At 39.8% G+C, this 25,646-nt stretch overlaps 1 protein-coding gene across 8 annotated transcripts in view; it reads left to right on the top strand.

The window, feature by feature from the left end:
* The window catches only part of ABLIM3 (actin binding LIM protein family member 3), a 312,972-nt gene that overhangs the window by 252,309 nt on the left and 35,017 nt on the right, over positions 1 to 25,646 (top strand). For 2 of the 8 annotated variants that reach the window (XM_089659463.1, XM_089659455.1), the window contains exons 9-14: positions 8,342 to 8,413; positions 12,829 to 12,984; positions 15,803 to 15,932; positions 18,119 to 18,217; positions 20,714 to 20,764; positions 24,891 to 24,935. In XM_089659463.1, the coding sequence (XP_089515589.1) occupies positions 8,342 to 8,413; positions 12,829 to 12,984; positions 15,803 to 15,932; positions 18,119 to 18,217; positions 20,714 to 20,764; positions 24,891 to 24,935 (553 nt within the window). The remainder of the gene's footprint in view (positions 1 to 8,341; positions 8,414 to 12,828; positions 12,985 to 15,802; positions 15,933 to 18,118; positions 18,218 to 20,713; positions 20,765 to 24,890; positions 24,936 to 25,646) is intronic. The other 6 variants (XM_089659458.1, XM_089659457.1, XM_089659460.1 and 3 more) reach the window with 5 other exon arrangements.

Genomic DNA, 25,646 nt, shown 5'->3' with positions numbered 1-25,646 from the left:
ATGTGTCCATGCACACATAGACTGTAATCAACATTTTTTGGCTGGAAAAAAAAAACAGAACTAGTGGGTTTCTAGAGGACTTTTTTAGCTGAAAAACGCAGAAAAACATGGTAAAACGCTGCAAACCTGCGTTTTTGGGGGTTTGTTTCACCCCCCCCAAAAAAATTATTTTTTTCAGTTAAAAAACGCAAACGCAGAAAAACTCTTCTAAACGCTAATTCAAAAACACTGAAAAACTCATGTTTTTATTGCTGTCTGTGTCTACATTAGGGAGATTCACCCTCTCTATTTGTCCAGTTTACCAATATCATTGCAAGTCAAAGTAAATGAAAATCCCACATTTTGGGGGTTTTCCCAAAAAAGTAATAGAAAGTAAATCTTCCAATGAGGATATTAGTTCTGTTGACCTGGGGGTCCCCAAGGAATTAATTTGCAGGAATTTCCTCTCACTTCACATTTAACTGTAGGACAGGAAGCAAAGATAAATCTCCCCAATGGAGCACAGATGGCCAAAGCATTCTGACAGGGGTTTTACCGTCCCTTAGTCTAGCCAAAATGGGGAAAAAAAGTTAGTTCTACTCAGTGGCGTCACTAGGCTTGGTGTCACCCAGTGTGGTAAAACTATGGTGTCACCCCTCCAGACTTCTCTATGGACCTCCTCCGAGTCCTCCTGTACCACAGTCTATCAGACCATACAGAATCGCCTATAAGCCCTTTTTTAGTAAAAATTCATCGCTTATATCCTACGAATTTCAATTCTGGTAATGCGCTTGTTCGAGGTCGAAGTTCTTTACTGAAGCTGATTGGCTGCGATGACGTAATCACATGACTTGGGCATTTAAGTTCTTTGCGATTTGTTGTCTGGACGTTAGATTCGATCACATGCGCAGTTCCTTTCTGTTCCTTAATCCCGCTTATTATTCGTTTCGTCTAATCAATCCAGAATTTGGCACCACTGCCTTCCAAAGCGCGTGGAGATGGTTTGGCCCAAATAGAATTTCTGCTCTGTAGAAATAACATTTTTTCATTTTGGTGTCACCCGGTGTAGCCTGCACCCCCCACACCCACCTAGGGACACCACTGGTTCTACTTTAAGCAAAAATGAGCATTTACCCTAGCAGTGTTGGAAAGGGGGCACTGCAAAGGTAGTTTGTTTCTTGTGCCTGGAGTTGGGCTTTGAAAGTGTGTTGCTTTATTCGATAAAAAAATACCTGTTGATCCTACAAGAAATCTTGTGAGCCGATAATTTTCTGTATTCTCTGTCTGTACTGCATTCTTATCAGCTGCATTGTTCACAAGTCTATCTGTGGGCTATAAAACACTTCACACTTATGCTATGGAGATAAGAAAGGGTGGGGTGTTCTGAAGTCCTAACACAACTGCTGTCCTAGGGTGACAATGCTTCTCTGTACATACCGTACAATGAGTATGGGTTGTCACCCAAGATAAGACGTATGTGACTGGCAGAAGTTAAAATAAAGCAAAGACGTTCAGAGACTCACTAGAGCAAGTGATAGAAACTCAAATGACATAGACTGTTCAGACAATGATGGCCTACAGACAGCCTACATTCAGGGTCCAGAGGTTCTGTATCTGCAGATGGGGATGTCCTTGTTCAGAGCACATGATTGTCTTTCTCCTTAAAATCTCCCCCAGAGCAACACTGGTTAAACAAAAAAAAAAAACCTGTCTGTATTTACCCTGCTTCAGTAAGAACGTACATTTCAAGTCTGTATTAAGTTCACTAAAAACTAAAAAGTAGTCCAACTTTTCAAAATAGGTCGGTATAGATGGTGTGTTCCCTTATGTGTAGCACAGGTTAGCTTTTGGCTGCATCCTTTTTTATGGTCTCGACGTTCACCTGCAAATTTAGTCTCTATGCACACTGGGTGTTTATTTCAGGTGCCTGGGGATCTGGCATTTAGCTGCAGCAAAGGGTACAGGTACCCCAACCAACCCCACAACCAGCAGCCTGTCAAACGTTATTAGAAGCTAAAAACTGCTGCAGCTGGATGGGGTTGGGCAATGCACCTAGAAGTATAACTTCTTGCATTTCCGACATTCATCCCTGGGCACATACTGGCCTAAACGATTATATCATTTGGTGCACTACTCAGCCCTGTCCAGATGCAGCAGCTGTCAGCCTCATAGAGTTTGACAGGCCTCTGGCAGTGGGGTTGGATGGGACACCTGTGCTCTTTGTCCTCAGCTAAACTCCAAAGCCCCATGCAACAGAGCTAAACGCTCAGTGTGCATGGGGACTAACTGCTGGTGAATTTGATATTTTTACAAAATATTGAAAAATTTGTAAAAATATATATGATGTCACCTTGTTTGTCTAGACTTCTGCCCATCAAGAGTTCCTTCACACATCTTCACTCCATGCCATTTTATGCTGTACTATGCAATAGTTCACCAGTGCTTAAAGATTTGTGTCCTGACCTATCCCCAGTCTTCTCTACTGACCCCTAAAAATGGCTATTGGAGACATACGGGGGCAGGTAAATGTAGGTCAGGGTGTGACAATCCAGGTTTTGGGTGGAATTTACATAACAGATCATCCTTTCTTGGCATTCTGGAAACACATGGAGGTTTTGCTGAAGGTACCAGGAGTCATTTTACCATCTTTGATACCACTGCAGTATATTTTAACTCTGGTTCTTGCATTTTAGTAAATGAGAAACACTTGGCCCATACACAACAGCTAGCACTGCAAAATAGTGTCCAGGACCTCTAACACTTCTTTCATTTCAGCAAAGTCAGAAAAGGGAAAGAAATCCACATGGAACCTGATATTTATATATAATAGATGCCCTCCTGGTTTAATTCATTCCACCCTAAATGCACAAATGAGATGTAAACAGGATGATGCAACAAAATGTGCCTGAGTGAGAGGGGCCTCATTATCTCTTGTTCAGCTCAACTATTACTAATGACAATATACTGTTTATTCCAGAATGGATTTAATGAATCAATTTTGTTCCAGTGCACAGGCGAGATGCAGAGAAAATAAGAGAGACTATTAAATGTAAAAAAAAAAATAGCTTGTGTAAATGTCATGTTTTATTTAGAATTTTGATCAAGCAGACACTGAAGAAAATTAAGGGTCACTGTAGTTTTTTGCACTCACTGTATAGAGTACTTTCTTTTGTTCTTTTGTGGTTATATCTACTTAAAACCTAGCTTCAGCCAAATGTTTTTTTAAGTATGGGATGTCAGTAAGCGCTCTGGATACATAAAACATATAAGCTGCTGGTATTAAAGGACCACCCTTGGAATCCTCACTGATAGATGAAATAAAAAGGTGCAGCGCTCCAATAATGAATATAATACTGAAATGAATTATTAAAATATGCGCATATATGTTGACAGATGTTAGTGGAATGAATAAAGCAAAAATATGTAAAAAAACATACGCATATAAGTATGAGTGAAATGGATTAGACAGCAATAAGTAGCAATAATGGAAAAAACAGCAAAGTGTGGCACTCTGATTTGCGCTATCAATATGAAACATGTGAATAAATGAATAATCAATCTGAGAATAAGTTGATCAAGTATAGTGGTAGTATGTGTGACACTGAAAGGTCAGTGTTAGGTGATAAAATATAAATTAGTGACTTATTGTGATAAACACTGAAATTAAAAAAGTCCAACAATAAATCCGTGAACAGGTGACTTCCAGTGCTGGTGAATCCGTGAGAAGTGTTTCTCTTATATGCACTCACCAGAAGCGCATATACAATGCACATGAACACCTGTTTTCTCTCCCAGGTAGGTCAGGCAGCACATCTATTTTTTGTGGGACCGTGAAGTCTAAGGCGATCTCAAATAGGGATTATGTCACCTCACAGCATGCCAACCGCGGTAGAATTCCTGAGGGATTAGCTCACAAAAAGAGCCAGAGAAAATCAGCTGATAGTGTAGTACTTTATTTAAGTGAGATACATCTACGTGGAGAAAGTACAAATCACAGCATAAAGCCACTCACAAAGATGGGCGCCGGACCTTCATGTGGCCCCGGCGGCATGACGTCGATGCGCAGGCTCCTCTCCGACACGTTTCGTGCGCGCGCACGTTTTCAAAGGGATATGCCTCAAATGTGTGACTTTTCAGTGTCATGCATACTACCACTATACTTGATCATCTTATTGTTTATTGTCAGATTTTTTTTTACATTGTCGCATGTTTTTTACGTATTGTTGCTTTATTCATTCCACTAAGATCTGTGCACATATATGCGCATATTTTAACAATTCATTTCAGTATTATATTCATTATTGGAGCGCTGCACCTTTTTATTTCTTCAAATTTTTTGGGGTTTTCAAAAGATTTAGAAAGAGGTAAAGTGGAAGGCAAGTCAAAACTTAACTAAGCTTAAATCTACTCCTATCCCCATTCTAAGCCTATTCTGTCTACCCTGTAAAGGAAAGATGCCTATACTTACCTATTCTGAAGTCTCTCTGGTCCAGTCACAATCTTCGGTGCCAACTTCAGTGAAGAGGAGAGATCGCCAAAACAACAGCTGCAGTGCCTGGACAATGTCATCACCCATACGCTTACTATGGGCATCCATTGTCAGCTGTCCCTTCTCTACACTGAAGCCAGTACTGGAAGCTGGGTATGTGACCGGACTGGAGTGACTTGAGAATAGGCATCTTTCCTTACAAGGTAGATAGAACTGGTTTAGAATGTGGGTGGGAGTTGACTTAAGATTAGTTAGGTTTTGACTTGCCTTCCACTTTAAGATTTTACTCAGGTTTTCATATCTGTTAACCCCTTGAGGAGAGGTCCCCTTGTTTCCCATCCCTATGATACTAGGATGAGAAATAGGGGAAAACAGGAATCCTAAGGCAGAAATAAAACCACAGCCAGAAGTTCTAACTCTTCCGCACTTTATGTGTTTTTGTCTGTTCCTGGTAAAGAAATTTTCCATTACTTTCTGTCCTGACAGGAAATGAGTGGAAATCTACCCAACAAGGACACAAACACCAATAATACCTGGTCGAGGCTTTGGTCCTTCTGAGGTCTATCCAAAACAGAATACGTTTTTCCTGAAGTTGGAGCTTATTTCCAGCACCAACCATAACCTAATATAATTTATTTAATGAAAGCAGTAGATTTATTTATTATGTATTGCTATCCAACTGTTTCCATAAGTATATTTGAAGAATGCCTATAAATATAAACTACACTACAAATTCTAGAACTATATTATAAAACTCTAATCCAAACCAAAACTGACTTGTCAAATACTCTCCTGATGGAAGACCTGTTTAGATTTTTCACATTAACCTCTTCACAATTTTTCTGAGAGGGTATATACATGTTACCTTATTTGCCAAATCAAAATAATTTGGGGCATACTTCAAGCTGCATGGGAGTCCATGGGGCCATGCTGTTTTTGCATCAGCTTCCATCATTGCATCATCATAACTGACATAAGAGATATAGGAGGAAAGTTCCTTATGGTTCATTTGAGCAAAGCTTTATCTTTTCCTGATTCTGCTGTGCTTAGTTATGATATACTTAGTATTTGGCATAGTCACAGATTTGTTAGAACCATGGTGACCCGCAAACATTAGATTTAGAGATGAGCGAATTATTCAAAAATTCGATTCGGCTGATTCGCCGAATTTGCGGGAGAAATTCGATTCGATGCGAATTTATTCGCTGCGAATTTAACTTATTAAAAGGGTTTCTAGGCTTCAGAGAGCCTATATATTAGTGCAGAACACTGTACCTTTAATTTAAATGCCCTTGGAGTCTGCTGGGGAAGAGAAATAATACTGTCAGTCAGTATGACATGCAGATGAGTGCCGTCGATCTTAGAATCACCGCACACTTCACTCATTTGGGCAGTCACGGGGCACGACGAAGAAGAAGAAGAAGAAGAAGAATGAAAAGAAGAAGAAGAAGAATGAAAAGAAGAAGAATGAAAAGAAGAAGAAGAAGAATGAAAAGAAGAAGAGGAAGAATGAAAAGAAGAAGAAGAAGAATGAAAAGAAGAATGAGAAGAAGAATGAAAAGAAGAATGAGAAGAATGAAAAGAAGAAGAAGAAGAATGAAAAGAAGAAGAAGAATGAAAAGAAGAATGAGAAGAAGAATGAAAAGAAGAATGAGAAGAATGAAAAGAAGAATGAAAAGAAGAAGAAGAAGAATGAAAAGAAGAAGAAGAAGAATGAAAAGAAGAATGAAAAGAAGAAGAAGAAGAATGAAAAGAAGAAGAAGAAGAATGAAAAGAAGAATGAAAAGAAGAAGAAGAATGAAAAGAAGAAGAAGAAGAATGAAAAGAAGAAGAAGAATGAAAAGAAGAAGAATTCCAGTACAGCAAAAAGTGTATCTGCAGAGAGCTCCGCTATTTCTGACAGTTCTCTGACAGTTCCTTCACATTTACAGCGGTTGAAACATTGTATCTATTTATTTCCGAATAAAAACATCTGTATCCTAAATGGAAACAAATAGATACAATGTTTCAACCGCTGTACATGTGAAGGAACTGTCAGAGAACTGTCAGAAATAGCGGAGCTCTCTGCAGTGACACTTTTTGCCGGCTGATCGGGGAAAATTCGATTCGTGCATCCGAAGTTTGCTAAAATTCGGATTCGGTGCGAATCAAATTTTTCCTAATATTCGAAACGAATTCCACTTCGCCAAGTTCGATTCGCTCATCTCTAATTAGAATGGGTTCAGTTAAAACATTTTTTTCTTTAGTTTGGTTGGATTGTGGAAGGATTAGTACCCCTGTTAGGTTCTTACTGCGATCAGGAACTCCATTGGAGAGATATCCTCTCACTTACCATCCCAGTGACAGTAGTTTTATCAGGCAGAAAATGAAAAAATCTGCAAATGCAACACTGACAGAAATACTTTTCTTATTTAGAGAGGCTAAAACTCCTGTTTTCAGCTTTATATTGCTGCCCTTGTCCCTGTTGCAGATTTTTTCACTATAACCCATTTTAAAAAGTCAGTTTATCTCAAATCAATAACTTTAGCTGAAATTCACATACACATTTGAAAAGTCTCTCATCTTATCAAATGGCTCAGTCCAGTGTTTCCAACAGACACAGCTAACTGGAAAGATACTTTGCCTTGCAATCTCTTTAGTCATACTGCTCTGAGAATCCTTTGTCATGTATATGTATTTATGCATGTTGAAATATTTTGAAAAAGATATATATATATCAGTTTAAAATGCATAAATTCTTTACATTTATAGAAAACTGACCCAAAACCCTTATAGTGTCACTTTAGAGACACTTCTATCAGATAGTAGATATTGCTGTCCGCTCCCCGCTGAACACTGCAAGATTTCTTCAAACATTTTATAACCCATTCATAAAATGTAGGCCACAGTGTGGAACGTTTGGTGTGCTATGGAATTCTCTTCTAATTAAGGGAGCTTAGAGAACTCTATCGCTGGAGATGGGGCTGATCACATAAGTTTGACAGAGTTTTTGTTATCGGTGGTATGTTCATGCAAAGGCAAACACCCCTTTTTAAATAGACTTCTTACTGAGGCCTATTTGTAGAACTTACATCAATGGGCTAGTGGACTTACAGTGGAACAATGGCTCAAAGCGCTTGGGCTCAATTAAGGGGACCACTTGTCCACTGCTGCAGTATATCACTAGTAGAAGTGTAGAATGTAAGCCCAAAAGAACAGCGCTAGGGATTCAGTAGTAGGAAGTCAAAATTCACCTCACCTAGAGGTATATCTTTATTGTTCTAATGATTAAAAGTATAAAAGTTGTAGGACAATGAGTGCCTCAAACTTGGAGAACACATTTCATATAAATATAGTTGGTAACCATGTACTTGCTAGACTTGAAAAGCGAATGCATGCGAAACACGTTGTTGTGGTTATCAGCCAAGCTTGTGCCTCACTCCCAGAGATCTAATTCCGCCCCCGTTCTGGTTGCAGTGACGTCACTTCCGGAGTGACGCGATCCCCCGCTAGTCCAGGAACACTCAGAGAACTAGCATCTCTTCCTGGTCCGGGGACACAGGTGAGAGGACACTCCACCTCAAAATGTCCTGGGTCGTCATTGTTCTGCAAGTTTGAGGCACTCATTCTTCTACAACTTTTATACTTTTAATCATTTGAACAATAAAGATATACCTCTAGGTGAGGTGAATTTTGATTCCCTACCAATGACTCCCTAGCGCTGTTCTTTTGGGTTTAAAGTGGACATACAGTACCTATCTATAGACATGTATTATTACTCTTGTATTGACATGTGATTGGTGGCACCATATGTCCCACAGTTGAAAGCAGCAACATAAAAACAATTATTTGAGTATTCATAGATTATGTTGTGTTGTTTTTATGTGTTCACAGTACAGAAGAGCTTCTGAGACTTCAATCTCCCCTCCGGGATCCAGCATTGGCTCTCCCAACCGGGTCATTTGTGTAAGTTTTTTGTGCTGAAACTGTATACATCAAATTTCTTGGAAGTGTTTGTGGGAAAATAACTTCATCTATAAATTAATTTGCTTGGCAGGCTTTATTTCCTGTTTTTCCCGCCTGTTGGCTTCTATATGCTTATTAATCCTATTTGACCTGCTTACAAGCTATGCTTTGTTTTGATCCCGAAGATTGTGACCTCTATCTATTCATGTTATTTGTATGACAGGGTGTGACAATGTGGATGACTGATTGGGATCTTGCCCTGCTACTAAAAAGTACACATCCAGATTTGTATTGAATCTTTATGCAGGCCATACATGGTTCCAATTCCAAACAAATTTTCTTTAGAAAATCAGAAATTTTGTGCGTTTTGTATGGAGCCACCATTGATTTTGAAATTCGACCAACCAAGCCTTTAATTTTACCTCATGTTGCTACAGAAAATAATTTTTGTGGCCAAGAATTTTCTTTTCTTTCCAGGTCACAGCTCATGCTCCTTTCTTTTTCAATTACATTTCTCGCACGATTCTTCCATCGTTGATTATAAATTTGTTTGTTTTTCAAAAAATTTCCAACATGCCCGATCACTCAAATTCGATGGTCGCTCAAAAATCATCAGTTGATGTGGCCCACTAATGGTGCAAAATTTCAATGAAAATTCTTAGAAAAGATTTTCGAAAGAAAACTCTTTGGTTATTCGACCCATGTGTGGCCGTCTTTAGTGACATCTGTTTTGTTTTTTCAGTAAAGTTTGAATTACATTGCACACACATCATACAACTAAAATTGCCCCACCCTTAATTGCTGAAAACCCATTTGCAGGCTTTCTATTGCATAAATTGCAATGTAGTGGTCAGCTATGAGTAAATGCGCACAATATTGCAAATCATGAATGATTAAAGGAAACCTGTATAGATAGAATATATGTGCTGCCATTGTTGTCCTCGACTTCCAATTCCTTGCTGCTATCCTGCTCTAGTAACTGCTTCAGTACCTTTTGAGTCACATGATCTGGAATACTTTGCTGGCTTGAAAGCAAGCTCAGAAACTAATTAATATGAACTTGTGTTTTGCCCACATAGGGCAGGGCAACAGGTTTAATGTAATGCTGACCTAACTAGTAGCCTTTCCTTACTTTCCCTTCACTCCCTTGCTTTCCCTTCACCCCCTCAGCTGCAGAAATCGAAGAGGATGCCTTGTGTAAACTCCAGGCCAAAGCCTGGAGCTTACACAGGGCTGAATACTCTCTCCCGGCCAGTGCTGTCATATGGGAGGAAAGGGCCAGTGTCACAGGTTTCCCATAACCAGAGTGACAGAGAGTGGACAAAAGGTGAGTATAAGCTGCTGTAGTGCCACCTTTAGAGTGGATCTGTTTTTTCAGACAAAGGCTACCTGCATTTTTAGGGCAGCAGTAATGGCCTGCAGTTTCTTTCAGTATAGCTTCTCTTTAACATTATAGTAAAGGCTTTTTTTGTTGTTGTTGCTAAAATTAAAAAGAGGTTATACTGAACTGCTCTTTGCAACGCGAGGTTGTTTGCCCCTTCTTCTGGCAGTCCTCAGCTGGTGTTGTCCACTCCCCCATCCTCCGGGTGCCTCCAAAACAAGTCGGGTGGTAAGGAAGCACCCGTGCAGGCACACTCCTGACCCAGGCTGTGTGCATCCATAGACACGTATGCTGGTAGGCCACATCCTTTGCTCTCCTCACAGGAGTTTGACTGACAGCAGCAAGAGCCTATGCCTGCTGTTTCCCTCAGTATCTCCTGTGAAACCAGGCAGTAAGAGGAGCAGTGCAGGAACCGAGACAGCACTGAAGTGCTGACAGAAGCCAGGTAAGTGTTTAGGGGTGGGGGTAGATAGGACAGGCAGTGGGGCATTTTTGTACCTTAAAGTGTTACTAAACCCAGAACCCTGCATTCACTATATCTGGTCTCCCACAGTACACAGCACATGGAAATGAAATTATTTTAGTAAATATAAACTGTTAAATACCTTTTCTCATTAACAGTTAGAACAGTCTTGTGACTTCTATCAGTGTCCAGCAGAGCACTGGTTACAGCTTGTAGGAGGAGTTTTCATTCTCCTCTAGGAGGATGCAGGACCCCTGACCCTTTGTTTGGACAGTGCTGATTGGCCCTGTGCTGATCACATGCACTCTCCCAAGAGAAAAGAAAAAACCCTCTAGCAGTACACACCAAACTGAGCATGTGCAGAGTGACTCCAAACCTTTGTTCTATCAGGAGATATTTAGGGGACAGTGGAAGAAGGGGAGGATCAGAGAAGAGAGAATCAAACAGCCTTTTTGCACAATGCGGAGGATTAACCCCTTAGGCTCCACAGTGAGTATAACAAGCATGCTTTACTACATATACAGTCTGATTTTACTTTTGTGGGTTTAGTAACACTTTAATGCAGAGGATGCATTCAGGTAAAAAAGGTTTAGAGTTTAAGACCACTTTAATCATTGCTACTACTATGTAGTGCCCGCTTTCATCAGGTCCTTAAAGGATATCTAAGCCTAAAAACAAAAACTTACTATTTTACAGCTTACCAGCCCTTGATGTGAGGGCTGCATTCATTTTCTTTTTTCAGGTCAAGAAGATTTTCAGAAAGTACAGAAAATGCCTGTTGATCTTGCAGGAAATGCAGTGTCCTTGTCACTTCATGTGAACTAAACTTAAGGCTCCATGCACACTGTACTCCAAAGGATGCCTAGGAGAAAAGCCGCTGGAAAAACATGGTAAAAACCCAGTTTTTGCATGCGCTTCTATGTGCATTTGCACACGTTTATGTGCATTTGGCTTTTTAATATTAATTTATTCTGGCCATTAGGATGTATTAACGCATATAAACGCAAACGCTAATGTGTGTTTATGTGCATTAATGTGTGTTTGCGTGTTTTTTCAGGCCAAATGCTCCTCTTTTTATTTTTGCCTCTAAACGTTCCTGTTGCTAAATGTTTGTAATCGCCTATGTCTGCATGGGACATAGGTTAACATGTAGGTGCGTTTAGAGGCAAGGAAACTAAAAAAAGTCAAATGCCTGTAAAACAGGTGTTTTTGAGCTGCAGTGTGCATGAGCCCAGGGGCATATTTACCACAAGGCAAACAAGGCATTTGCCTAGGGCGGCATTTTTCAGGGGGGCAGCTGCATTTTTCAAGGAGGGAAGCGCCGCCCCCCTGAAAGAAGGGATGGAAGAAAGGACGCACGCAGCATGGGGACCAGGTGGGATTTAGGAGAGGCTGCGGGCTACTTGATGGTGTATGTAGGGCCTGACTCTTGTTCATGGGGATGTCCGGAGCTGTGAAGGTGAGTGTCTTCTCTCTTGCTGGGGTGGGGAGGTTGTCAGTGTATGGGGGGGCAGTGGTAGTGGAAGGCTCTCTTGGGTGGAGGTGGGGTGTTGTTGGTCAATGTCAGGCTCTCTTTTTGGGGGAGGGGGTGTTGGTCGGTGTCAGGGTCTCTCCTTGATGGGGGGGGGGGTCCGATTTTTGTGTTGCATAGGGCAGCAGGAAACCTAAATACACCCCTGTATGAGCCCTAAAAGCACAACATTGCTAACTGCCCCCACAGCTATTTTCTGTAAACTATGTAATGTAGATGAAGCCAGAGGAAGGTGTTTTTGTAGTCCAAATAAGAAAGGCAGTATGGGTTACAACCATGGCAATGACGATAGATACAGTAGGGTATATAGATAGATATAGTAAAGGTCTGATGAAATAGAAAATCAATGCAGCCACCATATCTTAGATCTAGTAAGCCACAATATATTAAATTTTGGTTTTGTGGGTTAAGATACACTTTACCTTTGCTTCAACACTGCAGCTTTAAAGATACGACAGAAGTCTGTTTACAGTATGAATCCTAACAGATCCTCTTTAATATGCCAATGGATGGTCACAAGTCAACTCACCCCAGTACACTTGAAAAGCTAATTAACCATAAAAAAGCATTACCCTTCTTTGAAGTAAAAATTATATAGAGTAACTTCATATTAAATATTTGGTTATGAAAAGAGTAGGTTCATTTTATATAATTACACATAGGTTTATGTGGCTGGAAATCCATGGCCACATGTGTGTGTGCGCGTGTGTGCGTGCGTGTGTAGATATATATAAAATGACCTATCAGCAATTGATTATATTGTAAGTGTGACTAGAATAAACAAATGTGTGGTTCCTGTGGCCAACTGTGTGCTGGCCATATAATGACGTTAGATCTGATCCAGTCGCTATCATATTTTCTCCTGCATGCTTCCCTGACTCATGTATAATGTATGTTGTTGACCCTTTCAGCCATATTTAGTGAGCAGTGTTCCTCTTCTTGCAGCCCCCCATTGGGAGCTGCAAGAAGGAACCTCTCTGGAAATATGGGCTCTTGTCACCTATTCTTTTTTTCCTTTCTTTTCCTCCTTTCTCTCTCAGGCTAAAGTAAACAATGAGATTCTAAATTACAAGGACTTAGCTGCTCTTCCTAAGATTAAAGCAATCTACGCAGTGCAGCGCCCTGACCTCATTTCTTACGAGCCTTATAGCAGATACACGTCGGATGAGATGCTGGAAAGATACAGCTATGGGGAGGTACAGAACTGATGTTAGCCCAATGATGCTGCTTGCAGCCAGCCTAATTCCTGCCATGCCTTTTTCCTTTGCCATTGACTACATACTTCTACCACAGAGAGGGTTTGGATGGGCTCTGTCCAATTGTTGTTGACCTACAATTCTCAGCTTACAACGCTAGCTAGCAACGACCTGACATTCAAGCATGCTAAAAGTTGTACCTCAACAACAACTGCGTAGAACTATGTATGACTTGCTATTCGGTGGTTTCTCTTGTGTTTGTATTAATTTCTTGATCATGAAAGCTAATGTGTAGACTGATACACTGGGATGTATTTAAAGTGGAACTTTATTCAGAAAATTAAGTGATGCTAGATCACTTCATTTTGGCCCCTTGTACAGGTATAACTACGAACTTCAGCACTGTAAAGCTCCTGTCAGCCTTCCTCTCTTGCTGAGCCAAGACATACTGTACAATCAAGGCTGGAAATGCACACATTTTAATTACCAAAAGCGACATATAGTTTTTGAGGCTAAGATAGGAAGAGCTTCCAAAACATAAGTGACTGCTCTGGGCTTCAACAAAATGACAGCCTCCAGCAAGAAGAAACAGGAACCATGCTGGAGGCAATTTACAGCACACACTAATTTTGGAAGCATAATTATTCATGAGAAATGTGTATTATTTTGTTAAAGAACATTAAATGTTATCAAACTGTTATAGGTAAAGTTCCACTTTAAAAAAAATCGCATAGATACAGTATTTGTCCAGTGAAACTGATGTTGCATTTTTTTTTTGTGCAAATGGAGAAAAATTGAATGTTCTCCTTCTACAGGTGTAATGTTCTTCCTTTGTAAACTTGAGAGGTTTGGGGGAATACCGCATTATGGCAACTAAATGAAACTGGGGATCAGCATTTATTCCCTGTGATCCTCAGCTCCATCTAGATTTTGCCCCATTCGCAAAGAACGAATGTACCAGCAGTTCACTAGACAATTAGCTATCCATTTTTTTAATAAATACACCCCATTGTTACCTGTAAGAATGATTTGTTACAGTAGAATGATTTATTAGTTGTAGCATCATTTTCATTATGGCCTAGGATCTTCATAACAGCACTTGAAATGTTTCAGTGTTCTGTTTGCAATGTACAGCTACCTTAGGCTCTAATAACTTGAAGGCTACTAAACTGACTGCTTTTCATTCCTGAAAGTTGAAGTAGAGGGAAATTAGATCTTTTATCATCAAACCTGCATTAGAATTTAAAATTGCTGGACTCTGCATACGCCCTCAACACATTTCCTGTGGTAAAGGAGGTTTATGCTGCCAGAGGAGAACAAGTTTATGTGGTGCTGTAGAATGTCAACACAGGTTTCCTTCACAACAAAGCACATTTCAAGTTTGATTCAAGCCAAGACATTTTTTTCCAGTTTTGCAAAGAGAGAAAACAAATGGATCAATGTCCAGTTATAGTGCTGTCTGTGGTCCCCGTTGGGGTGGTATTTCCTAATTTTCTATCCTGGTGACATGTTAACAGAACTGGAAGTTAGAAAATGTCCAAGAAAGACACAAACAGAAGCAAGAACACCATTTTTTGGTAGAGTAAGGGTCCGTTCACACTGCCCGCACACCAAACTCTCCGGTTTAGTGTACGGTAGCTTGGGCTGACATCTGTATCACACAGTTCCCATAGTTTTTTTTTTCTTTTTTTCTTTTCATCTTTATTTTAAGTGCACATCATGGTGTGTTGGACTGTTGTGCAGTGACATGTGGTGCCTACTGGTGCACTGCAGTAAATTGCAGCATGTCTGGATTTTATCGCAGCTCACTGCACCACACCTCTGGGGTGTGTAGCAGTGCAAACTAGGCACATAGACGACAATTGTTTTCCACATGCCCTAGCAGTGACTTGCATTCTTCCAGTGCAGAAAAATGCCAGTCACTATGTGAATGATCCCAAAAGGAAGCCTATAACCCCTGCCAGCTTTGCATTGCTGACTGTGTCCCAGTTGGAGGTTTTCCCTTACTGCCTGTCTAGGTGAATATTTAATCAGCGGACCAGCAAATTAAAGAAAATCGACAAGGCAATGCAAATGGAAACAATGTAACAAAAATTGAAGCACCACGCCACTGCTAAGAGGCTCCAATAAAAGTCATGGGACAGTTTAAAGACTCTTTGGACTGCCCTCCTGATTTTTATTGGAATTCATTTGAAGCTGGACCTCTTAGCAGTGATGTTGTCTTTCAGTTTCTTTTTTTGTTACATTACGCTTCAAGCCAAGGAGACCATGAAGATACTCTAAATTGTACAAGCCGCCTGCATGAGAACCAGATTATTTACATCAACATCAATACTTTAAGAGAGAAAAACCGTTAAGATAACCTTATGGTTCCAGCACTATTTTTCCACTTTCATCAATTATCAGACTGCAATAAAATCTGACAGATGTTCTTATACCTCTTAACTGTACCCAAAACCAAAAGTTTTCGCCCTTGTCCAAGCTGGCAATGAAGCTGAATGCTGAAGTGCATTTTGCAATACACACTCAATATCCTGTGTGCAGCGATATGGAGGCATGTTCCATAGACTATAGTGAAAAGTGACCTACTAGGAATCCTTATCAAATCACTTAAACAGCACTTTGAAAACTTCACAGCTGTGAATGAAGCCTTATATGGAAGAAACGCCAGATCACAGATAAAAATACTACTGGACCCGAAACGATGCCAGGTTTTGGGTGGATTTTGTTTATTTATGTTTGTCAATGTTGTTTTCAGAAATTATCCCTCTTAATGCCAACCAGGTTCTTATTCACTCTCATTTCCTGCTCTCCAAAGGATATCTATGAAGGAATGGATCTGCGACAAAGGAGGTCATCCAGCCCAGGATATATTGATTCTCCTCTTTATAGCCATCGAGATGTTTCCCTCACCATGCCCCGCTCCCCACAGCATTACTACATGTCGGGTATGTTGCTACCTCCTGCTAGTACTCTTTAGAGATGGAGAATTGATTATATTATCCATAGCAGCTCTCCTTAGAACATCAAGCTAATACGTAACTGGATAGTGATCAGAAAGATTCAGGATCCATTTACATCCTTGCAGTGCATTATATTATTACATACACAGGTTAACATGGGTTTGATTGAGCTGATAAACGCACCAAAATGCATCAAAAAGGTTTATGTAGCATTTTTGTCAGGACTCCTCAATGTATTTAAGTGTGTGTAAGCACCTTGTGCTGTGCTTCAACACATTTCCATCAGCAAAGTGGCATTCACAATTAATGGTACTGAAGTGAACATTGCATGTTGCAGTAATGCGCATCGCGGTAGTGCATACATATCAATATGAAACTGGTCTCAAAGAAGCAACATTTTAACATAATGGGCACTTCCATCCAGTGTCCGGACAAGGTCATCTAGTGCCCAGGACAAAGACTTCCAAAGGCCCACCCCCAAAATGTGTGAGAAACCCCCCCCCCCCCCCAAAAAAACAAAAACAAATTCCGGCACTAATCTTCACTCTTACCCTCTAAGCATAAGTTCCCTTTACAAGGCAAATTTCTCCTCAAACAAAAATTCCCCCTTTTCCAGTAGAAGTCTCCCCTCCAAGCACAAATCCTCTACCCCTTAAATATCTCCTCTGAACATAAATTCCCCACAATACCCTCTCCAAGCTCTAATCCTCCCCCCTCCAAATTTCCCCTCCTAGCACAAACCATTCCCTCCAAAACCCCCTTCCTAACAGAAATACACCCTCCTAGTACAAATCCGCCCCTCCAAATCACCCCTTCTAGCAAACCCCTAAATTCCCTCTGTGTCTAAGGCAGCTGTCCCTCCTGCCCTCCCCTTGTCCTGTTCCTGCTTCTATCACCGTTTTTAGTAAATAGGTTACATTTAAAATGCCTTCATTCTTCCAGCTATAGAAGACAACATTTAGAAACATTTATTTATTTTATTTATTTTAGGTACTTATATAGTTCCGTCAATTTATGCAGCACTTTACATATATATTGTACATTCAAATCAGTCCCTAACCCTCAAGGGGCATACAATCTAAGGTCCCTAGCTCACATTCATACATATGCATACTAGGGTCAATTTAGACAGGAGCCAATTCACCTTCCAGCATGTCTTTGGACGGTGGGAAGAAACCGGAGTACCCAGAGGAAACCTGTGCAGGCACAGGGAGAACATGCAAACTCCAGGCAGGTGGTGCTGTGGTTGGAATTCGAACCAATGACCCTAGTACTGCCAGGCAGAAGTGCTAACCATTTAGCATCTGATTCTAGATGCCTAATATGATATACTGCATCTATCATATTGAGTGGTAATTCATACCCGAGTATGAGTAGCGTGAACCATACAGCAGAAAACTATTTCATTATGTGATTCTGAGAGTTCAAGTATACAATGTTTATATTGCAGTTCCTTATAAAGAAGAATGAATCTTACCCCCAGCAGGATGGTATAATAGTCCTTTTAATAAGATTTGCTTAAATATTCATAAATGATTAAAGAACTAGTCATGAGCTACAAGTCTAAGACCTGTTATTTGTTGGGTCAGTTACCAAAGTTAGCTAAATGTTCAGTTTTTTCTTTTTTTTTTTGCCAAAAGAGAAGAAACATTTTGCATTTTGTCATAATTTAACAAACGATTCCCATTGGTTTATTTTCCATGCAAAGTTTATCAAAAGACAGCTAAATCTTTGTTATGCTGAACAAAAATTTGACCTGTTTATAGTTAAAGGAAGACATTGTGGAGGTACACCAACAGTCACAATTCTTTCTTTTAACACATTTAACTTTGGCAGAGTGCGTTTAAATCTAGTGCTGGATTTAAAAGTGCAAATGATAAACTGATTTTTTTTTTTTACTATTATATATTTTTTTGCCATTGAATATGGTAAATGCCAACTTCCTCCTTCATAACCTCAAGATGGCACCAACAGAGCTGTCCCATCTTGACTGTGATGACCCTCTAAATCTTGGCTCCTCACTGTCTTTGCTTTTCTTCTTTTTTTTCTCTTCTTGCTGTGAATTCTTTCCTCTTTGCTTCATTTCATTTTATTTTCTATTATTCTTTTGCACTTTTTCAAATTCTCCATGCCATTTCTTTTTCAATGCATGTCCATAAACATTCTTCCAGGCACAGAGAGTGGCCGTAACTCCCCTTATTATAGCCAGGTAGATGTTCGTTGCTCCACACCGACCCTTTACCAAGCTCCTCGGCACTTCCATATTCCAGGTAGGAAAGCAAGTAGGACCTTTGGAAAGTAACAATGAAATATGACCTTTCTTTCATCTGTTTAAGGGAGTATCCTCTCCATGTATATGGTAGGTCCAGGTCTTCCTCATAATAGCAGAAGGTTCCTTATGTGCAACGATTGTTGATTGTTTTCACGTCCCCAGGAATACCATCATCCCTTCAAATCAATATATAAAGAAAAAAATATGTGGATTGGGATTTTTTGCTGGCATTCAGACTATTAGTTCATAAAAATGCTATTTTTATTTTCACTATTGTATCACATCTATTAAAAATGACACAGATAAATGTTAAAATGATAAGTGATCATAGCGACAGCTTGGGTATAGTATTGTCATAACTGACGTATTTTGATATACTCTCTTCTTCACAGAAACAGAACCTTATAAAAGGTTGATAAGCCCTATGTTGGTTATACTACGTTAGATTTCAATGGCCCTTTTAAAATCTTTGTTTTCTACACCTTTATTTGGTTTCCTTTTTCAGAATCTGTGGAACTATCTTTGCAACTTGCTGCACGACTTTGGGCCTCCATATTTTACCCCAGCCTGTGACCCTTTTATGGTTGAACGGCTTCAATTTCTGCTAAGAGTGGCACCTGTGATCCTGTCAAGCAAGACGTCACTGGGCCTCCTGCATGGTAGTGGGTGGGTGTCCCCCTACAGCAATGTGTTTTTATCATCAATGTTCAGTGATCCCTTCGGTTCTTCTGTGCCTTCTCTGTTTCCTAGAAGAAGAGAATATCTTGAAACATGTCAGATATGAGAATAATATACTCAAGCTGTTGCTATGATCACTTATAATTTTAACATTTGTCTGTGTAATTTTTAATGGATGTGTTAAAATATGTGACAATAAAAAATGGATTTTTATGAACTAAAAGTCTTGATGCCTGTAAAATCCCAATACACATACATTTTTCCTTTATAGAGTGGTCAAAGTCCTTCCTTTCAAATGTAATAGCACACAACAGGTGTGTATTTAGTAAGGCAGTACAAAATGCAACAATGACTATGAAAGAGCAATAACACTTAGGAATCAGTTAGAAGGCAGTTCTTTGTAGCCAACCAGAGATGAGTTCTGATATCTTGATTTTTGTTAATGCATATCTGTAAAACAAACCTGTACTTGATGTCTCCATTACAGAACTTGTAATATGTTTGCTATATGCTTCACTGAATCTTTGCAATCACTGAGCTCCACTGGTTCATTACCACGTCAGGGTTTAAAACTTCATGCTGGCACCACCATCTTGCAAATCCTGAAGGTGTTACATGGGATGGATTCTGGCAGTCATTAGGAGCTTCCCTACCACAGAGACTTTGACATAGGCACATTTCCGGCTGCTGCACTTCAACTCAGTTTTCACTTTGCGTAGGTTCAAGATTCCATGGAGTTAGGGTCAAGACTCCATGGAGTTTACTATAAGTCCTGTGTAGGGGTTATTCTACACGGTTACACTTTAAAGGTCATATTTCAGCATTTCAAAAGGTGATTATTTTGCTATTGTTTATTGCTCATTGTTGCATTTTGCACTATTAAAGCCTGAGTGTCTTTTTATGTGTCAGAGGTGAAGGGCCCATAGAGCCAACATGCCTGTAGCACATGCGGCAAGGACATTTAGGGGTTTATTTACTAAAGCTGGAGAGTGCAAAATCAGACTCACTTCTGCATAGAAACCAATCAGCTTCCAGGTTTCATTGCCAAAGCTTCATTGAACAAGCTGAGGTTAGAAGCTGATTGGTTTCTATGCAGAAGGGAGTCTGATTTTGGACTCTCCAGCTTTAGTAAATAAACCCCTTAATGTCTAGTCTGCTGTTCCTCAGTTTCAGTCCTCATAGTCCACCAACAATTCCTGTTTTTCTGCTCTCCTCACACAATTAAAGGTGAAATAATCTTCATATTGTTTTTACATTGTAACTACTTGAAAATCTGGAAAACATGCACGGTTAGTAATTGGTGGCTAATGAGGACCACATTTCATTTGAGAATTACTAACCTAGGTTATATCCACATCTGATATAGCCAGTTACCCAAGTTGTATCGGACATTTTGTGGTATGAATGTAGTGTTGTAAAAATAAAATCTATGCAGATTTGACATGTGTTACCTGTATGTTCCTGCATACCAAGTAGTGCCAATTCCCTCAAATACTCAGCACTGGTAACCTCACAATACCACAGTATTTCACAGTACACATCACCCTCTAACTTGTCCCCAAGCTGTATGACCAGTTTATATAACAATTTTGACCCATTTTTTTCATTGCTCACAACTTCTTCTCACCTAATTTCTGTTTTGTTTTGTTTTTTTTTGCCACTCACCTCTGCTTGTCACCTTTCTGACATCATGACTCTGTCTTGTGTGATCGTTGTCTCCTATACTTCCTCACCTCTCTGAACACTCCCTCCTTCACTTTTCCTCCTGTCTTTTTCCTCTCTCGTTCTCCCTTTTCCTCTTCCTTTATCCTCACAGCCGCTGCAGAGAGTAACATTTACCGGAAACCGCCCATCTATAAACGGCATGGTACTGTTCAATCCTGTAGCATGCTGCACCCTGCTGTGTTGTGTGGACTACAGTGATTAGTGACTGGTGTTGTATGCTTGATTTATGTTTAGTGCTTGCATTCTACTCTGTAGAATCTTCATGTTTAATGTGGGTTGCATGCTTTATTAGGCTAAAATGCCTCTGTATAAGGGATTTAAAAACAAAATTAACTCTGCTTCTGATCGGGTGTCTCCTGGTGGTAACACAGAGGGTTTCCACCTCATACAACCTCCAAATAGGCAGCAAGGGACCTCTGTACTACTCTTGCTTGAAATGCTTTGTGGACTAATTTGCATTCACAGAAAAACAGAGATTTGTAGAATAATTACTAAAGGGAGCTCTGTATTTGATGTGGCTTCATTTAACCCCATGCTGACCATGCAACACATATATGCGTCAGCAAAAAAGGTGGGCTTTTATGTCCCCCGCCGTACATATGTGTCCATGGTGGCATCAGGTTGTATGCTGGGAGCACAGTTATTGGGCACTCCCAGCACACTGACCAAGTTGTCACCGCCAGCTCTTGGTCATGGCTTCTGATCAAGAGCCAATGGGATGGACTCCCAATCATGTGACAGCTGTGAGAGCCAATCACAGCTATCACTTGATACAGAAGCCATGCCATCTCTCAGGCATTTAAAGCCCACTTAAAACAACTGTCGAGAAAAGATATTAGTCCACAGTCAGTGAATTTAATCAATTTTCTAATAAACTTGTGTTGTGAGAAAGCACAACCATAGTTTGTACATCTAAAATTAAATACTATACATAAAGAGTTTTTTAAAATATATTACTTAGAAGGAATAATGGGAGCCGTTGTCCATTCTAAAAGAATGACAAAGATTTAATTGATCCATGTGGTGCACAGACAGATCCACCTGCTCCTCCAGCATTTAAAGCGTTTCACTCAATCATAGTCCTTATGAACCAGTGTTGAGCAGAGATCTGTCCCCCAGCATGCTGTTAGGAGTGGTTTAACTGTTCAGTACAGCGAATAGGAAGTTAACAAATACATTGAAACCAATATTTAATACTGTGCATTGCGGCCTGACTTCATAACTGCGTATCAAAATCAAAAGGTTCAAATGGACTTTAGTGTTATGCTGCAATAACACATTTCATCAGCAAAAACCCAACAGCTGTGTGATGGCAGGTTCCCCTTGAACCCGTGTTAAGGGGTCCTGAACAGATACGGGAATTTCCTGTTTTTTTTCTGGACCTTCTGTTTACATTTCAGTTAAAAAAGATGTGATAAAAAGTAAATCTATAATAACTGCTAACGAACTAAAGTGATGCTGATGCTTCCAGTGCGCTGTGCATGCTTACTCCCTTTCCCCTACAATGCAGTGCTTGGTGTCTGAGCAATTGATAGAACACTGCTACCTGGAGGGCATAGAGGCATGCCTAGCCCTAAAAATACCATATTTCAGAAACGCTGTATTTGCATTGGATTTGTTTGGGGGTTTTTTTGGGGGGGGGGTGGGTCGTTAGTGCTCTGGGGAGGTAAAATGCATTGTGCTTATAGAATGTTCATGACCTTAGGGCTTTGCTAGCAGCCATTACAAGTTTACATTACATGCTGATCATGAAAAAGGTGAACAGTGATTTGCACTGATGAATAAGGAGACTGTAGGTCTGCAGTGTTATTACAAATTGCGCAGTTTTATATATTTCCCCAAGTCTTGAAAGTATACAGCAGAACTGTATTTATTAAATGCCGTATTTGTAGGAAGTACTCTACCATAAAACCTGATTAAAAATACATAGTTTATTCCTTGTTTGTCTTAGTTTTTAAAGCTGATTTTTCGCTAATATGCAGCTCAGCTATCTCCTGAACCAGACACCCAGGGTAATTTCATGCCTGTGTGCACCCAGCTTTGACATGACTCTAAATAAATAGCAACCTTCTATCTACACTATATCTATAAACCAAAAAAAGAGATCTAGTAGAGATCACACAACTCTATGCCAACATCTCTATTCTGACAGAAAAATTAATTTCCCATGGGACCATGGCAACATGTATTAAAATTGTTCTCATAAACTCATAACTCTTTATTATATCCAATAAGACTCATTAAAGTACAAAGTAATGGCTGATATGTACAAAGTGCTTATGCATTCCACATGAATGCCCAAACCAGGTACAATTATCATACCATCACCATAGTTGTCCTCATTCATTAGATCCTCGATCATGGGTTGCAACCAATATGTTTTAAATGTTCTTCCTCAGGAGTTGATGGGTAGATCATATAAAATGCACTACAAATCATGCAAAGAATATTAGCCATATGTAATTAAAACAAAGGTGTGAAGAGACTTCATTTCACACCACCAGCCAGTCACAAGAACCTGCCCAACAGAAGAAACATGCACAAGGAGGCCACACGAGCAAGATAACCCCAGCTTGTGCTAAGTCTCCACCACTTGAGCCATCATCAAAACTGTGGTGTAGAGGTCAGCGCTGTGCATATGCCTTTTCTGTTGGATGTGAGACAAGGGGTCTCAACACACTTTTTTTTTCAGTACAATCAACTGATGTTCTTTGTATGGTGTGTAGCGCATTTTCTTGTTCAATATGTTTATTTGATTTTAGCATATAGGTGATACAGTAAATGTGCACATCTGTAGATGAGCTTTGTAGGTTAAAGATCCAAAGTATACATGAAAGTTAACAGCATCGCAAATAGGCAAACAAACAGGGTTCCCAGAAAGACAGTGGGTATCAATGACAATCATAACATAAGCCACATGACAGCCAGGATGAAGGAGGATGGGAAAAATTGAAAGAAAAAAAGCACAAAAGGGTATGGGGAAAGGGGGGAGGAGGAGGAGGAATTTGTAGTACATTTTAAGGGATCTACTCATCAACCCCTGAGAAAAAACAATTAGAACATATTGGGTGCATCTCATTGTCAGGGCTCTAATGAATGAAGACACATATGATGATGATATAAAAGTTGTCCCTGGTTTGGGATATTTGGGTATTCTTGTGGAATGCATATGCATTATGTATATATCAGATGTTACTTTGTACCTTTTTATTAATTCTATTGGCTATAATAAAGAGATATCGTTTTATAAAAATACATGTATTACTTATTGCCTGAAAAGTCCCATGGGAATTAAGTTGATTTTTAATATTTATAAACCATTTATCTATAATCCAGGGTTTCTCAACCAGGGTTCCATGGAACATTAGGGTTCCTCCAGAGGTTGCTAGGAGTTCCTTAGGCAAAGACCCATTTCTGCCTCCCCAATAATTTCCCACTGAAACCATTGATTTTTTTAATAGCTTTCTGTAAGGGGATGATTCTTCCCAGTGACCAAGTGTAAGGAACACTCTTCGCACTGACCATCACATTAATGTATCATGAGCTGTAGATATACTGTATTTTAAACATGGGTTCCCTGAGACTGGAAAATTGTTTTAACCTGTTGGTGCTGACAGTACGCAAATATGCTGCCTCTGGGTAGCTGGGCCTTGACGCTGAGCGACCTTATATTTGCGTACCAAAAGTAAACAAACATGTGCCAAGAGCGCACGCCCTGCATGCTCTCGGCACATTTATCAGTGCCTCACGGAAAGGTCTCGATAACTATTTGCGATTGGGACCTTTCTGATCATGTGACCAGTTTGACAGCTAATCACGGACCCTAAACCCCACCTCCCGGGGGCCATAAACCCCTAAAGGGACGGAAAGTGCCAACGCCAAGAGGTTAAGGGTTCCCTTGTATTGAAAAGCTTGAGAAAGGCTCCTATAATTTGTTGAAGATGGGGTGTGGCCACACACAGGTCCTAACATTTATAATTCTTCTGCATGTAGATGACTGTACACTAGTGTACAGTTGGCCTGTTTTTTCTGAATTGCACTGGGGATATCTTGTGTAGTCAGTTCAGATACAGTATTGCTTAGTGCAGTTTTTGTTTAAGCAGTGTTAGGTCTTAGCCTTCCTTTTAGCCTTTCCACCTTATGGAGGCAGCATGCTTCTGCACTGAATGAGCATGTGGTCTGGGTTAATCCTGAATCTCATTGTGTTATAACCTGTAAAAAAAGAAAAAATGTCTGTCTAAGCTTGTGAAATGTCAATTGCCTTGCAGTGTGCTGTGGTTTGGTACTTCCAGCATGTAGAAATGATATAAATAGTAAGTAGTGTATTTTTATAGTTTGTTCATAGTGATATAGTACATAACAGCAGTAGTGTTACAAAGATAAATAAATACAACTGATTACTGATAACTAAAATCTGCATTACTATGTGTCTTCTCTCCCTTTTCTCCTTTGTCTAATGCCCGGCCGGCTGTGTGTCTTGGTGTAAGTAAGAGCTTTATTCCTTTTCTTTCTGGAAAGTATGGCTTATGTCCAGCTGCTTACTTACAGAAGTGCTGACCCTTGCAAACTGAAACCACTTACTCAGCATTTTCTTGTTCTGTGCTATTCATATCTCCATTGACAAGTTTCTAGTTAACACATGCCACATGTGTCTATGTACATATTCATCAGGCTTATTCAGTAAGGCAATGAAAACTGGAAAGATGCTGTATAAAGTGCTGTAATTGGTGACCATAGGTTGCTGCTCTTCTCTCTTTGCCTTAATAAATGACCATATGTATCTTTTTTTGCATGTTCATCAACATATATATATATATATATATCATATTAGGTTAAGCCTCAGACATAATTACTTAGGTTCAGCAACTGTTCTCCAAAACCCAACTAAACTTACCAATTAAATAAGAAAAATACATTCCAGGTGCATCAACAAAAGGTGTTTGTAGCAAACTAGCTCATCAGAGTTGGTCGTGGAGTTCCCCTTTTTCTTTTAATGGAAGTATTCCTTATTCCTCACACTCCCT

This window comes from Staurois parvus, unplaced genomic scaffold, assembly GCF_062004578.1.
Source record: "Staurois parvus isolate SC_StPar_1 unplaced genomic scaffold, SC_StPar_1.0 ptg001158l, whole genome shotgun sequence".
NCBI classification, from domain to species: Eukaryota; Metazoa; Chordata; class Amphibia; order Anura; family Ranidae; genus Staurois; species Staurois parvus.
Note: the sequence above shows the minus strand (reverse complement) of the source record. Positions and strands in the feature narration are given on the sequence as shown.